The sequence below is a fragment of the Mycetomoellerius zeteki genome, unplaced genomic scaffold (genome assembly GCF_001594055.1).
Source record: "Mycetomoellerius zeteki isolate Tzet28-1 unplaced genomic scaffold, Tzet1.0 scaffold437, whole genome shotgun sequence".
NCBI classification, from domain to species: Eukaryota; Metazoa; Arthropoda; class Insecta; order Hymenoptera; family Formicidae; genus Mycetomoellerius; species Mycetomoellerius zeteki.
The window spans coordinates 81,499-99,153 of NW_017257432.1; the positions used below are offsets into that span (position 1 = coordinate 81,499).

At 41.2% G+C, this 17,655-nt stretch overlaps 1 protein-coding gene across 1 annotated transcript in view; it reads right to left on the reverse strand.

The window, feature by feature from the left end:
• Ephrin (ephrin) overlaps nt 1-17,576 on the reverse strand; it is a 56,220-nt gene extending 38,644 nt beyond the window's left edge. Inside the window, exon 1 of the mRNA XM_018454560.1 lies at nt 16,326-17,576. Coding sequence (XP_018310062.1) covers nt 16,326-16,624 — 299 coding nt within the window. The 5' untranslated portion in view covers nt 16,625-17,576. The remainder of the gene's footprint in view (nt 1-16,325) is intronic.
• Between the last annotated feature and the right edge of the window lie 79 nt (nt 17,577-17,655).

Below are 17,655 nucleotides of genomic sequence, written 5' to 3' on the forward strand. Positions count from 1 at the left end.
CCGGGGCCCCGACTACGATCGCCCTTCTCGCTTTCCGTATATGTATATCGCGGGCCCTCGAACACCCATTAATCCTGCACCGTCTCGAAAAGCCCGAAATTAAAAAAAAGAATATGCGTAGATATACGTATAGGGGGGGGGGGGGAGAAGAGAGAGAAACGGCCTGCCACCGCGTTCGGAACAGGTAGTGCGTTCCGTCTCCATCCAGGTGCTCTCCTTCTTCCCACCCGTGTTTTGGGAGCTTCCACAATTCGCTTCGCATTAGACGAACACGCTCGAACGAACAGACGATTATTCGCGACAAGCGAGAACACCACTACGACAATAACGTTGCGTGATAATGGACCAAATTAACAGATCGTTTACTTGAATTATAGTTTTCAATTCCTATCGCGTTTTTCTTTAGAAAATTCTATTCAATCATATCATTCCTAGCATTACGGAAAAAAACGGTTTTACTGAAGCATCTAAAAATTTAGTTGATGACAATGCTATAAAAAGTTTTAACGTTCTATAGTAATCAGTTTAAACGTTCTATAATATTATTATTTTGATGTGCCAAACAAAATTATTTTCAGATAAAAATTTAGATACACATACAGATCTGAATATGATTTTGTTGGAATTACTTTAGCAAAACCGTTCTTTTCGTGTAGTAAAAAAAACTAAACTAATTGCAGGTTATAACGGTATTAATAAAGAAAATTAGAGATTTTATCGTATCTTATTTTTCTTTGTTGCATCTTGATAATTCATATATCGTTCATAAATATTTCGAAGAATCTATCTCTAGACTTGAAATGTAAACCGATCGAGGATCGTCGAGGAAAGCTAGGTAGCCGATCTAGGTATTCTTTGTTTTTACATTCCTCGTGTTCTTTCATTTTCTAAAGATTGTAGATATTACATTAGTATATCTGTTTGTAAGATTTACAGCGAGAACGGTTGAGTGCCAAGCGCCCTGTAATAATGGCTCTTGTAAAAACGCAACGGAACAAACAAACTTGTGTCAATATGTCGATCCATTAGCGGGTGATTTTCCGATTTTACCACACCTGTCTCGGGGAGACCGAATTTATATCTCGGCGGCGCCATTAGCGGGTACTCGAGAAAGATTAAATACAGACGCCGCGTGTGCGCACAATTAGATAAGACGGCCAAATCCCATTACTCTTTTTCGGAAGATTAGGCGATCACGAAAGACGCAATGAATCGTGCAGCGAGATGAAAGGATTGCAAACAACCGGAAGTTTTCATTGTAATGGACGCTTCTTCCATTATGTGGTCCTGATAAAAAAGGTTAAAAAATCCACATTTTTACTTTATGTTTTTTGAAGGTATGCAGTTGGAAAATGTTTACTGATTTCCAGGATCGATTACAGATAGATAATCGATTAGTCATAAGAGATACTACAAAGGAAATCTTAGTCATATAAAAGATAGTTATATACTAATATACGTTCAAAAAGAAAGCTATACGTTCGAATTAAGGCAAAGAGGCTCGCTCGTTGACGATCTCAGCGTCTATCTTTACGCTCGGACCCTATGCAAATAGGTGTTACACGATGAGATTCCTCTCTCTGACATGTTTCTTTACTCTAAAAAAATTAACACTGTAATTTAAGAACGCACCTAGGCACGTGTCCAGTTTGCCTAAGCGCAAGATAGGCCTCAGTAATATAACAGTAAACGCTGCTCGAAAGTGGTTTCGGTGCAACGGCCGGCGATTCCGTCGGTCCTTGAACGAGTCATAAACGCGAAAGGCCGTGGTCTCCCACTGTTCTCAGAGATGGCGCCGCTTGTAGCTCCAGGAAGAGAAGCTGAGGATCTTTTCATCTCGAAGAATATTCACCGCTCGCGGTAAAACGTTCTTCGGAAACAACGCGCGAGTGACGCGACGCGACGACGACGCCTCTTTGCATTGCATTAAAATATTTTGCGTTTTATAACTTGCTTAATGAGTTTTCTCTGTGCTCGTACCTGAGCTGTCTATGGAGATCCCGGTCGTTTCGGCGAACTGCGCGAAGTTGCATGAATGAAGACTTCCGGTTGTTTTTACTTGAGACTCATAATGTCGCTAATTTAATAGGCAATAACGAAGAGAAGCGACGAATATTGTCAACTTTAATTACAGATTATAGTGGGTCCTGATGTACGACATTATTTGTGATGCACGAGTCGTGTTATAAAAGAAGCACAAGTTAATTTTTGGAAAGATCATGAAAAGTAATTTATTATATCGCAAGAATACTGTAATGTACACAGGAAAATTTGTGTTAAATTTAACGTGTTCTAAACGGTCCACGCAAAAAATGTAATTTGGAGACAAATTGTGAATATTCTTCAATCAAATTAACACGTGTATTAATTTTTTATTCATTTATCTTATTGTTAGAATTTATATATAAAGACTAAGATTTTCATATTATTTTGTTGATTATTTACTCATAAATTGTGTTATTTTAACACTAAGAAATACTAAATATCAATTTAACACAAAACAAATTATAATATTTAAATAACATAATCATATTATGTTACTTGACACTTTGATATGTTAAAAATTCAACACATTTTAATCAAAACCGCTTTTAACACAAGTATAAAATGTTTTTTACTGTGTAATATTTATATCTGTATCTACATAATTTTATTACAATTTATTTACTATTACAATTTATTTAATTCCCGAATTTGATGTTTTTTTAAGAGCGTTTTTAATTTTTTTGCGATTTTCAAATTGTTTATAATAAAACACAACGATTTTTCTCTTTTTTTTTTTGCAATATCGTGCGTAAATATTAAAGACTTCGGAGCACGGAGAAACTTGAGCGCAGTCGGCGCAACGCGCGAACTGCACTCGGGGCGCAAATTATCTCATTAAACGCTTCCACGTTTTCGAGGCCCTCCGCCTTCCGCGGCGCAACAAAGTGCAGCCGCAATAATTGCGACGTCATTCATACTCTCACAATGCGCCCAGCCCCAAACAGAGAGTCACGTTGCGGCTGCGGATTGCCGTGCCGCCGCGCGAAGACTAATCTTCCAGATACAGAAAGTAGTTCCCCGGGGCGACAAAAAGCAACGAGCGCGGGGTCCGGGTGTATACCTCAATTACACGAGGCCAAAGAGAGAGATCGCACCTTGCGCCACAACCCGAAAGAGGAGCCTCGCGGTCTACCCGGGGATCCGCTTCATCCGTAACTCGGCCGAACGAATGTCGTTTCTCTGCGGGATAACTTGGCGGCAGATATGCACCGACGTTCATAACAAGTTCTCACGGGAAAATTAAGGACGAGATTTATGAGAAATATAACGGTGATTGCGCGATTCGAAAAATTGACGCCGTCGTAACAATCGCGAATTATAGCGTAATAACGGTTAAATGGAATTAGAATTGGTTTTTAAATTAAAAACTCCCGTTGCGCCTATTTCAATTTCCACGTAATTTTCTTGAACAAGGTTGAATAATGTAATATAACGCGAACGTTAGAAGCTATTTAAATACACGTATTCCGATCAATGGTTGCCCGCCAAACTTATACTGTACAAGTGTACCACGGTGATGACGCACACGCAACGGCATATGCGTGCATGCAGGTTCACGGGCACGCAGGGACGACCGTGAAAGCGCCGCTCATTACGGTATAATGGGTTATTTCGATCCTTCTCGAATTACCGAGTCGACAATAAGAGATTCGATTCGAGAAAGCCCGGCTCGCCCCTTGGGTCTTTGCGAGTGCTTTCGGATTACGGGCGACATGGAAGAAAGACAAAACGAGGATGAGAAAAAGGAACGAAGAATAAAAGAAAACGAGAGGAGTTTCAAATCGACCGGTTAAAAGCAATATGAATCCGGAAAGTTTCAAACGTAGTACTTAAATACAAGGAAGATGTCTTTAATCGTGATTAATAAATTAAAGACGTATATAAGATAGTAATAAATTAAAGGCACATTAAAACGTATATTGTAATATTGAGTTAATACATTGAACACAAAAATGTATTAAATTTTCATACATATTTCCTTGAATAGTACTAAGTACACTGAAAAAAAGAAGTGTTTAATTTTAAGATATTTTAAAATAAATGTTTTATTCTTGACTCCATTTTTTAAACACTTAAAGACAAACACTACGTGTTTGGATTTAAAACACTATGCTAGTCTAGTATAATAGTAAACACTATTTTGTCTATTTAAAAGTTTAAAACATCTTTAAGTGTTTAAAAAATAGGGACAAGAATAAAACACATTTTTTTTTACAGTGTAAACATAAACTTGTAGTAAATAAATATTTATTCAATAAAAAAAATAATAGTTAAATGAAATTAATAATTTTTGTATCAAATAAATATATGTTTGTATTCAGTAGATATTTACTTAAAAATATTGAAACAAATATTTATTAAAATTTAGTTTTTTTTTTCAGTATACGTTTATAATCGATTCATGATTTACAGGTGATAAAAAAATTTGACTATGAAGTTTTGTATATTTATCAATTCAGTATCAATTCACTCAGGAGTATCAAGCTGATGAAAAATGTCGTAATAGCAAAATGACAATAACGATATCATTTTAATTGTCAAAATGATGACAAATTACATCAACTTGCTACCTGAGTTTAAAATAAATATTTAAAACCAAAGGAATGTTAGTTACATTTTATTAAATCCCCAAAAAGACTCTAAACCAAAAGATTTTGATCGATTGATGAACTGAAGACTGCTGTATTGACTACCTTAGCAGAATTTATTAATGGAAAGATGTTCAGATCGTTGATATGTTCCCAAAGTATCCTAAAACCTATATAAAAATTAAAGGTGGTCCTTTTGAATGTTATTTATTATATTTAGTATTTAATAAAGTGTAACTAATATTATAGTTTTTTTTCTAAATATACGTTACTAATAATTTGATAAACACAAAACTTTGTGGCTAAACTTTTTTGTATCGCTTGCAATTGTTATTCTCGTAAGAATATATTGTGATTTGCATTGTATCTCTGTCAAAAGAAACTAAAGATTAGGAAAGATTAAAAATCGTTAATTAGATTCTTAGCACATTTTCAACTTTCTATCCTAGAGGATGACTCGAGAGAACAGGCGCACAGAAATCAAGTTACGCACACGTGCGTTCCTCTCTGTTACCCTTCATCTAGACGAAGAGGCTCCAAGGTGCAATCTCCACGGTTTCGCGTGCAAAACGTACACTTATACGCACTTCACGCATTCTCTTCAGTCCGTGTCCACCCTCATACTTCACGCGGTGTGCCGTAGACGAGTCCCTTGCCACGACACTCTCGCCGACACACCGAGCTTTAGAAATCACCGAGTCTTCCGGGTGTGACGGAGCGGAAATCGCCATTGTGTCGCGCTAGCACGGCTCTTCGCTCTTCGCGCACGACTCGCGCCTCGAAAGAAAGAGGGAATGGATCGCCATGCCGGGGCGAGGACTCGCTTTTCACTACGTGCCATACCATGGCAATCATAAGGGGAGAAGACGAAGGGCGACGTTTCATCGGCCAAGAGACGGCGATTGCGCTCGCACACTCTTGACGCTCGTCGTATGAAAAATTCTGATTAGACGTTCCGTTCGTGAGAGAAACCCGTATGCAGCAAAGCGTAATGCATAATGATACATTAAAATAATCGAAATAAAAATATTGCAATAAATCCATTGCAGATACAAGACATTCGTGACGATACGTATAGCATAAGATTAAAGATTATTCGCAGAGCATCATTATATACCGGAAAATAAGCTGTTAATTGCTGTCACTTTTTCTTCATAATTAATAGCGTTATAATTATGCACACGGTCTAGTAGCCGAATTATTACAATGCGTCAAGATTCTCGTGAATAACGCGTTCAGGCATATATTTTGTACGCATTGAGCGGAAAGCAGACTCGTCGACCGAGATCCGCTAATTAGGCCAACGGACGCCGCCGACGAGCGTCTTCTCGCGGGTTCCCGTGGGAATGAAATTATCCCGCGCCGCTCACGTATATACACGCGCGCACTCGTATGCTGGCAGACTCGAGGTGCATCGGCGTGCGCGCGCCGGGTCCGCAATTATTTTAAGTGCGCGGCGATATCCAAGTAGCTATTAATGACGTTCCCGTGGATGGAATCGCGTGCCGAACGCGGATAACGCGGCGCGTCCACGTAGGACGTCGGTGCACGTACATACGTATACGTACCGTATACGCACGTGGGCGTGAATTAATCGGTGTAATAATGATCGTTACGGTACACCGAATCCCGGCGATATACTTTTTTTCCACGAGACGTCACCCGCTGAGCCCCCGTGAAGATTTTGGTTACCGGAGATCGTCCGTCGATGTAACCGTTAATAATCCCGAACGTGCATCTCGTATCTCGCGGAGACGGTGCGTGGTTTTTATCATTATGGCGAATTTATAACCCGGTGTATGTCCTGCTTGTTATTGATGTCGTACCAGTACCCGGTACTCGATGTTGTCACTCGTTTCCTACATAGTCATAATTGTGAAAAATCGCAATTCGCAAATTAACGTGTTGAAAAATTGTGTAGATTTACTACTTTCTCTAGAGATATCGTTCTTTGCTACAACGATACAGAAACAAAGTTTTCTAGAAAATGAGTTTGAATGTTTTAAATTCATTAAAACTCTGTAATATTAATTTTAAAATTTTGATGTAACAACTAATTGAAGAGGAATAAAAATATATTCCTTTAAAGCATCTTTTTCTATTTTTTTTTTCTTTATGTTTCTTTATGTTTTCATTCTTTTTTTGCAAGCAAAAAATTGTAACTTTTCTAGTTATTGTAACAAATAAATAATATAATTCATGTGATTTCTAATTTAAAAAGTATCTGTAGAATAATTATTGTTTTAATAAATGCAATTCGCATAATATGTCAAGATGCAATTCAAAAAAACTCAACGCAATACTATAATTAGTAAATCAATCTTATAATGAATAAGACGTTGGCATTCCAAGAGAGGATTATGGTTACCATTTATGAAATAGTTAAACTCAATTATAATCGCGCGAAATATGAAAGTAATATCAATTTATGAAAGATTAGACAAAGAGAGAGAAAGAAAAGGCATTAATTATATCCAATCACAATTATGAAAATGCAATCATAATATTTAATAACTCAATTAATTTTGTGATAGAGGGGAGACGTCAACGCCCTCGAGAGAAATAGCGGGAGAGAAGGTTTACATTTACGTAATTATATCCTATTGTATCTCGTACCGCAAGCGACACTACCGTATAGCCCTTATACGTCAGATCGGACGTCCGAAACGTTATTATTCACGCCACCCTCGAACAACAGAAACGGATACGGTGCGTCGTCGACCTCGTGCAATGTGGCGCGACACGAAATTAGACACGGCATAAATTCTGCTAGCGAGTGAGCAGTCGCGCGTTTTATGGATTATAGTTGCCGTCCTGGTTCGGCGCGTAAAGTATCCTGTAAGTCGTATAAGCGCGCCAAGGTCTGTCCAGGACACAGAGGGGATGCGAGGGTGCGAGCCCTTCGTCTTGCCTGACTCGCGTGGGTCACGGGAGCTCCTCCCTGACAGGAAGCAGCTGCAGCTACGACGACATTCTTCCGATTACGTCGCAACGGTTGGCTTTTCGCTTCTGCGGAGACCACTGTATCGTCTCGTCGCTCCGCCCAGTCGAGGGTTTCCAGTTTCCAGACTGTACCACCGTCATATTAATGATGAAAAGTATAACAATAAGGTCCCGGTAATGGGTACACTTTTCTGTATGACGTGTACTCGTACTCGAATGACTCTCCGCTCGTGTTCGAAGCAGGAAGTGGCGTCAGAACGGATTACTCGGATTGCTTCGATATTGAAGTGTCGATTAGCGTGTGGCTGTCGCGCCAGAATTTTTTTTACGAACGAGTTCATAAAGTGCCACGTGAATTGACTGCCATGCGGACATTGGCTGCGAATGCGCGCGGAACCCGTTTCCTGAATTACTGGAAAACGTTTCAGGAATTAATATCGAGTGATCGGGAACTAACGGTAATGTCAATAGCTAACTTGGAAGTGGAATGATCTGCGGCTTGAAAGTAGAAAGGAACGTTTTAAATACAGAATTGCCCTTTCACTCGCAAGCCACAAAATGCTGTTGACATGACAGCAGAGTTTGCGATATAGCTATATAAGTTCACTTTGCCAAATAGAGACATTGGCTATGTTTACACCGTGCGCTTAATCCGCGACCTATACGATAGATGTTTTTGTTTAACCTACAGGATATCGTATAGGCCGCGGCCTAAATGCACGATGTAAACGTAGCCATTTATAGCTATAGCTGTACAAGTTCTAAGAATTTTCTTTTGTTTCTGTTAATATATAGGCGTTACGTAAAACGTTTAAATCATATTGTTTAAAAGACAGCCTTACTAAATTGCAGTTATATCATAGCTATATTCTTATTAATGGAGTAGGATTTGCATTAAATCCCGGTAGCAGAATAGCACAGCAGTAAGTTATACGTGTCTAAAAAAAAATTACACGGATAAATAAGCCTCTAAACGAGTTTATAATGACTAGTCGTATCCGGCGGCATATATTGCCCGCAGCTTTGTAAGAGTACGAAGGACACAGTAAGACAGGAAGAAGGTGTCTCGCAAGTTCACGGAGATATTTACGCGCTGTCCGCGCACTCGTAAATGTCGCCACAGTGTCTCGCTTCTCGTTTTCCTCAGCTTGACGTGACAGCCTGTTAGGCTTTAATGATGAATAATTAATTTGCGGCTCGTTAAGTTGGTGCACCGGCCATTCTTGCTTCTCTCTCCTCTCTCTCTCTCTCTCATCTTCTCTTGCGTGCGCGTGGGCTTCGCATCGCTTCGTAATTGCTCCACTAGGTCGGCCTAATTATAGTTTAGCGTATCTAAATTACATTTTTATTTCTAGACATAATGATATCATAGATATTCGTTTTTTCACTTCCCGCGCCGCTCGAAATATTAACATGGCACACGATCCCGTATAGCCAATTACAGTCGTGGACTCACCTAGGAATTTTCAATTTTCGAGACAGAGGATAGGTACTTCTTCGCTCGGAGAAACCGCCGATTTAAAGGGACTCGTGCGCCTCTATAGGGATTTCACACCGCTCGCGTAATCATAGCCTGGCTTGAAGCTACCGGCGACATAACATGCACAGCATCCGCGCGCTGCAACCAACCTCCTTTTCGAGTTCACTAGCGTATCTTAGCTGACCTGCTTTTGCTAATAAGCATCGAGGAAAGGTGACTGGCAGCATCAAGTTCTGGTCAAAGTTCAAATGAGAAAACTCCAATCTCTCAGCCGTTGGACACTTCGGCCGCTTTTATAATACGTATTTCATGTTGACGAGCAACGAGAAAATTCACGAGGTATTGAAAAATTATTGGATACAATTTGATATTCACGTATTAATGTTCCCGTTAAACAATAACCGTTAATCTTCTGATCTATGGTTTATGGTTTAACATATTAAACAGATAATTCGAAACGAATAAATTATACTCAATAGAGAATATTGTTGCTTCGCGCAATCGGTGTGAAGTGTGAAATTTATGATTAGAATGTATCTACGTCTAAAATTTACGACAAGCAACATTCGTGTAATGGCGACAATTAAGATTCCGATATGAGGATTTTTACGCCTACGTGGCTGCCGTTCGGCTCGTCGTGACTGAAACATCCATCGGTTTCCGCGTGATTCGCTATGACGGTAGTCCGCCCAGCAATGGGTTATTTCCACGAATCGACCAGCGAATTCTCAATCTTCAGGATCGGAGGGTACTAGTTTCCTCGGGGAAACCGCTGATTTGCGGTGGCTGTAAATCGATGTTGCTTTAATACACAGTGCTGTAAAGCACCACGGTACCCAAGGCACGAGGGCGGATAATAGGAAGCATCTATGGCTTTCAAAAACGAGCTTCTCACCGTGTATACCACGGCAACTTAATAACGGGATCCCTGGCTCGTGCTAAAGTGTAACAGGTAGCCGTGGAAATTAATATTTTCTACGAAGGCGATTATTATTTAGCGTAGATTCGCAAGAAAGAAATCCAACGCTCCGATAAGGATTTCAGTCAAACGGCAATTTGTATAACGGTGTTTAATATATCGAGTGTGTTTGAGGCGTCATCTAAATAGACGGCACGAGAGAAGATATGGCACGCAGCGTTCGCAGAAAGGAACAGAGTCTCGCACGGAGACGCGTGCGCCCGCAGAATTTACCGCATGAGTTCTTCGAATGACGCGGCCGGCCGTTCTCCACACAATGACATATTTAGAACCACCTACTAAGCATAACTCGTCGCTGGCAATCGCCGACGATATGACGAATATCCCGCGATCGTGAATTCTGGGTATCCCAACGTAGCCATTTGGTATCGAGCCAACATTCGCCATTCATTAAGATCGCTCACAGTGACGTTAAAATCTGACATATCGGACGTAATAATCGAGCAAAAAAACTAATATTGGAATCGAGTCTGCCACTCGACGTGAAACTTGAAACTTGTATAAAGATATCGTTTCTATCTGCTAGCTTATCGTAAAAAAATGGAGCGGTGTTGTCACAGCTGTTGTCACAGACATCGCTATTTCGCGATAAAGTGAAACAACGTAACAACAAATCAATGTTCGATCAGAAAGAAAACATCTTCTCTATAAAAAGTACTTTGTACAAGATCGATTTCTTTACAATAGCGAAGTTGTTCGCATTTTGTACCTGATTGCAGCGCTAGATATTACAAAAACACAAGTAAAAACAACAAGTGTATATTTTCAAACTTTAAAAGGAGGTAAAAAAAGAAAAGAAGAGGCGATGGCAAGAAAATACGGTAAAAAAAGAATGGATTTAATAGCAACAAAGGATAGTTAGCTCTTGCCGTTACTCCGAACCCGATAGAATTATCTGCGACGTTGATGAAGAGAGATAGAGAGACGGACAGAAAAGAGACAGAAGAGAGTTCAATAATCTAGTAGCGCGAATCTCGCTGCCTGGCATTGAAGTCTCCAATGGCGACGCATTGCGACTTCTTGTCGTCCCTGTTTTCGACCATGTTTCTCGTGGAAAATGGTATGCGAAGAGAGATGCACGTGTTACTTTGCACCACGCATAACTCGAGAGAAATCTCACCCGTCTATCTCGCGCAGTGATTTAAAAAAACGGAGCACGACGTGACTTTCGTAATGGACGCTGTCACCGTTTGCGCAACGCGCGCGTATTTACCACTTTTTTCATTCCACTTTTTTCTTTCTCTTTCTTCTCTTTTCCTTTCTTCTTTTAAAACCGTACTAAAGCCTACAGAGGAGAGCGATCCTTTTTGAGAAGCATTCTCGAAGAGGCAGTAAACGTCGGAGCTTACGTTTCGTCCGATAGTCGCTGCGATCATCGCGGAAGCAGATTTATGATAATCAAGCGGCATCGGCCGTCTCTCTTGTTCGCTCGCAGCGTCCGCCAGCCGACAGCTTTCTTAAAACGAATTTCGATTTCCCAATAAGAGGCCAAGATTTACGGCCTCCCGTTTTGCCCGGCCACCTTTTTTGCGCCTTGTCACGTATCCCCCTCTCGCCGCGCGCCCGGGCCTTTTTTTCCCGGTCTCGCGAAGGAGGTGCACGCTTTTTTTTTTACTGCCCCTTCGTACCGTCCCACAAGCAGGAGGACGGCCTGACAGCGTCCCTCTCTTGCGCAAAATGGATTTTCGCACGTACCCGAGAGCTCGCTCACTCACGCACTCATTCGCTCGCTCGCTCGCGGGGGTTTCGTAGCCTCGCAACCGGCTCGTAATGCACGTGCGAACGTCAAAGTCAGGTAGACGTTGCCAGGACCTCGTGAGGATGGAGAAGAATAGAACACCCGAATTTCGCTGCGCCATCGGCAATCGGTCTCGACACGGTGGAACGGGAACGCTCCTGTTCCATTTAAAGTGGAAATCGAAAACCATACAGTCAAAATAAAAATTATCCTGCAAGCACACAAGATCAAATGGCAACAATTGATGGCGATCGGTGATTTCGCAACTTGAGTAGCATTAGAAGTAATAATAATAATAATAACGTTATTGCATAAATTAGATTTAAGCAATGTATAAAATTATAAAGACAATAATAACGAAACACAAAGTGCAAATGACGAAGTGACAGCGATATAAGGTTTAACTAGAGAATAAACAAAATATAAACAGATAATATCGTTAAGTCAAGACAAACTCAACAGATTCATGAAAAATGAGACAAGATATACTGACTTGAGAAGCAAAGGAACAAAAAGAGGAGAACAGGGCGGTCATTATTTCCATTTTTATTTTTTTCACTTTTTCAAGAATTATATATTATACCTTTTATACTGTGATGAAATATTTAGATTTTTTATCACTTTTTAAATAAAAAGTTGGCACTTTTAGTGTTAAAGTCGTAATTAAGAGCAAAGCAAGAAAACGAATGCACGTTTCAATCAATAATCACAGCGTGCACAATCGAGATCTTTAGATCCGATATAAGGAAAATAAGAAACGAGCGTGAGGTTTAATGTTAAAAGGAACAGTCGGAACGATTGAACGCCGATCGACGTCGTTAATTACGATCGTTAATCGAAGTGAGACGAAGTCAGGAAAGAAATCGGACGGTTTCTTTTCGCGAGAGAGACGCAAAAATGGAGACGTCGTCCTCGTTAAGCAGCCGGTGAGTTTGCGAGATGCGAAATACGAGTAGCACGAGCGAATGGAACCGGGAGGACACACATCTCTCGTCGTGAGACGAAGGCGGAGGGAGGAGGGCAAAAAATCTCTCGCGAATTACGCAGGCCGCTTCACACCAGGCGAAAGAAATCATCGGGGGTAACGAGGTATCCACGTACAAGGCCCGTGTTTCCTTATACAGCGAAAAGGAAGAAAAAAAAAACCGAAACATTACGAAATTGCGGTGGTTAACCTTACTGCGTAGTTATGCAAGCAAGCGCGCAGGGGTCCAGACTACGAAGTCGGTCACAATGTTGCACATGCACGCGCGTACATACATATACGCGGGATGCATTTGCGATTCGTTGCACCTTTGCGCGCCGCCACTCTCGGTTAGACGAGTCGTGTTCGGTTGCTGCTCTTATCGATCAATTACTGCTAAAGAGGCTGCACGCCGCGAAAGATGTGTCACATTAGGGCAAGCATTAGCAATACCGACGCGTTGCTCGAGCTGAGTGATATCTAGAGACACTCAGGTAAGTACGAAAGAGAGAGAGAGAGAAAGAGAGAGAGAGAGAGAGAGAGAGAGAGAGAGAGAGAGAATATTGTTTAGACAACTTCTATTTGATTGGTTCGCCATATTTGGCACCTGCTTAAGAATAAGATGGAATGAGATGCACGGATATCTCATTCTATCTTACAGTAAAAAATAAATTTATCAAATCTTAATACATATTTCTTTGAGTACTAAGTGAACATTTACTTACAGCAAATAAATATTTATTCAATAAAAAATGCTAATTAAATCAAATTAATGGTTTTAGTATCAAATATGTGTTTATATTTAGTAAATATTTACTTAGAACTGTTCAAACAAATATTTATTAAAATTTAAGATTTTTTTATATGCATTTTATAATCTATTTCATTCTGTTTTAAGTAGATCCTGAAAAATATGGCGGACTAAACGTATGGTGTCCAATCTCCTGAGGATCTCTAAACGATATCCTTTGAGGAATCTAGAATCTGCTGACGGCGACCTGCAAAATTCTTATCGTTTCGTGAATTCTCGCGGCTCCGGAATTCTTGCGACGACGTTATGCGCGCGCGCGAGAATCCGAAATATTTAACGGTCCGAGACCGTTCACGCGTGTAAAACCATCGGCCCTCGAAATATCGAAATATGTTTCCAACTTGGAAATTTTCAGTTTTACAACTCCTAACTTTCGCGCTTGCAGCTCCGGGAAATTTTCCGAGCTTCAGAAATATCCAACTTTCGGGGGCTCCGGAATTTTCAATATTGAGAAGTTCCAACTTTCGGCAAAACAAAATTACCTCTCTTTCATCAATCGCGGAATTGGTTCCCACTACCATTACACACATACACGCCGAAACTTTCCTGCGATCTGCATCGAGCGTTCTGCGCAACACGCTCGCGCGACCGCGGCATCGGCCACAATATTGCGCCTGCCATAATCCCGGCGCAGTTTCTGACACGTCGCTTCCGCCTCTCTTTTTCTCCGCGATCGCCTGCAATTTGGACGTCACGGGGAAACGCCACGGTCGGAAGGGGGATCGGCCAATTCGCCGGCGCGGTGCATTAAAGTACGATATACGTACACACACTGGTGCTGCTGCAATTTTGGCAGACGCGATACCACGCCCGGCGTGATAAAAGCTCGCCGGAAGTGGAGAGAGAAAGGGCTCAACGTGGAAAGGAAAGGATGGTTGTTATTCGAAACGACGATGACGAGGACGACGACGACGCCGGTTCCGCCGTGAGAAATCGATTTGACCGGCAAAACGTTCGCTTTGCAAACATACACACCCCCCTCCGACTTTTAAACGTCTTGGCACGCGCACCGTACGCCAATACGATTCTTCTCGCTCGTGCGACTCGTTAACGACAAGAGGAAAGATCGTGATGCAGAGAAAAATGTTGGTGCATCCGAGAAAAGACCTGTCTGAAACTTAAGTGGCCTCTAGACTCTTCAATATTAATATACAAATATTTTGTACAGATGCCCCTTTTAAATAATTCAAAATGAACAGTCTGGAATCAGACAAGGTTGTCACAAATTCCTCATCCTAAAATTCTATAACTCTTCCCTGGACAGAATTTCATGATTTTCTCTGATGCTTTTAATAATATTTTAAATTTTTTTTGTATTTTCATCCTTTTTTGATAACCGTCAAATATTTGGAGAGTGCAATTTAACATAGCAATGTAAATTGCTATTAATGTTCCTGACACTGTTTGTATTTAACTGTCAATTTGGTAGTATTTCAAAATTGCGTAGGTATGATGTACCTGTATTAAACTTTTTAAAACCAAGAATTTTAATTTTTCAGAAAATTTTGCCAAATTGACATTTCCTTGACATTTCCCTGACGTTTTCCTGATTTGTTTCCAGTTTTATGGCAACCCTATCAATATAGCTTACAAACGATTAATAATATTGATCTTCTAGCTATTTTACAGAAATTTCGGAGTGCGATGCGAGGCACGTGAAGGAAAAAGCCGCGAATAAAATCAAATTTTGTCCAAATCCGTTCGCACGAGTGCGCGGATTATGAAACGAGACCTATATTCTCCCCGCATATGTAATACTATCTGATCCTTCCTCTACATTCAGAATCGAGAACAAACGATCGTATTTCGAATTAAATTCTTGATAGTCTTTAATATTTCAAACAAATGTACGCAGTTGGTCTGAGTATAATTAAATTGCAATTTAAAGGGAGATTCAATTGCAATATCCGATTTAACAGGAATTTATATTTCATTTTACAAGATTTCCAAGATATTCTTACAAAATATGCTAATATAGCAACTTTTGTAAAACAGTATTTTCGAAGAAATATAATAGACTGTTCGCACTGAGCAGACTTTTAGTCTAAGTAGAATTTAATTATTAACTATTCCGCCGAGTGCTCTTTGCGGTTGATCACGTAATCCTCGTCAAACGTCTCTCACTTTTCTTCATAATAAAACCGCAGTTCGTGCGAAATTTTCACTTCTAATTTTCCTGTTGGAACACGAAAAGAGCGGTGTTGCTGAAATGAAAATCTAGCCGAAAACATATTTAAAAATAACTTTGTTGGATTATAAAGGTAATTATATAGGATACTCGAGCTGATTACTAGAATGTGTAAAACTTTTTACAGCATTGCTCATTATGCTTGAATTTCCTACATAATTATTTTGATGTTCTAACAAAATTATTATTTAATCATTTAACAAAAAATTATTTTCAGATTTATCTAGAGTTTTACAACGGAATCAACAATTTTGCTAAAGTGTCTAATTTAATTAGATACGAATCTAAAAACAATTATTAAAATAATTAGAACGCTTAAGCGTTGATAACAATGCTGCAAAAAGTTTTAAAATTCCAGCAATTTAAATGTCCTCCATAATTATTTTGATGATACAAGCAAAATTATTTTCACAGATCCGTATAAACTTTTAGATACTTCAGCAAAACCGTTCTTCCCGTGATAGATACGTATTTCAGCAAACTCGTTCTTTCCATGAAAAGACCGCACTCGGACATTACGTGATCGATTCGCGGATCGCCGTCGTGACTCCGAGAGGAAAATGATGAATCATAAACTCGCGCACTTACATGGAATTGGTGGTGTTCCAGTACATGCTGATCGTCTTGGCGCAGTTGCTCACAGTCGACAGTAGTACCGTTTGCAGGCACACGAGGAACACCAGGGTCACGAAGGACGTGGAAACCATGGTAACAATGACGGCGGACGACGGACTGGCACCGTCACTTAAACACCCGTACTCGGTTAACAACCACCGGCACCAACCACGAACCGCGAGGCACAGCACCCGTTGCACTTTCGCCCGCGACCTCGTTGCAGTCGTCCACAACCACCTACTTCTTCCACCACTGTCGCACCTCCACCACATCCACACTCCACTTTGACCGTATTCTTCCTCCCGCGATGATCCTGACAACGTGGACCCACCTTGTCCCACCTTCCTCAAATGATCCTACCTGGTCCCTCACGCCGTCATCGTGAGTCCCCAATTAATCTCGGAGTTATATCTGGAGCGACGAGTCTCACTCAATGGGAGCCTTCGATGATCTTCTTGGAAGCTCAAAGGCGACTCACCGCGAATTTGATCTATCGCCAAATTCGTGATCTCCAAGTCTCTCAAAATTAAAACGATCACACTCGATCCGCGTCTCTCGGCGCACCGTTGTCGATGGTGTCCGAAATAACGCCGGTCCCATGGAGCCAGCCCGTGTTTCTCTCGGGAACACAGTTCGCCAGGCGGTTCATTGGTTCAATTTTCTCGCCGAGATCACTCGGAGATGAGCGACGCGACGCTGGCGATCCTTAGCGGCCCGACGCCAACGAACGCGAGACGGCGCGGCCTTTTCGGAGCAGCGAAGCTACCCGTCGGCTCGCCGTCGATCACACGATCCAGTCAGCGATTGCACGCGACAGCGCTTTGCATGTTCGAATCCTCCGCAGTTTTTCCTCGACCCAGGAATGCGTGAAGCGTGTGTAAAATGAGTATTCCGTGACGACGCTAGATCAGCGGATTCGAAGCTTGTACACTTTTTAAGCGCACCGTCTCGTACCTCCACATATCCGTCGAGGGATCCGCGCGAGTAGATCCGTCGATCGTCGGTCCTCCAAGTTAACACAAGTTAAATCCTCACTACGCTGCACACACTGGAAGATCTCACCGAGATTACAATATCCCTCTCGGGCACACAAACACTCGTCGAGTATCCTCGCGCTTCTCAGGCGCGTCGGGAATCAGCACTTCTCCACGACCAAGTCGGCACTTCTCGACTATTCCCACGAAACACTCGAACGAAGATTTCCAAACGGCGGAAATCCGTCCAATTGCGATCGTAAATCGTCTCGAAATCGCGCGCGTGGAAAAGAAATAAATGAGGAACGCGCGATACGGCGGGGGGGCGC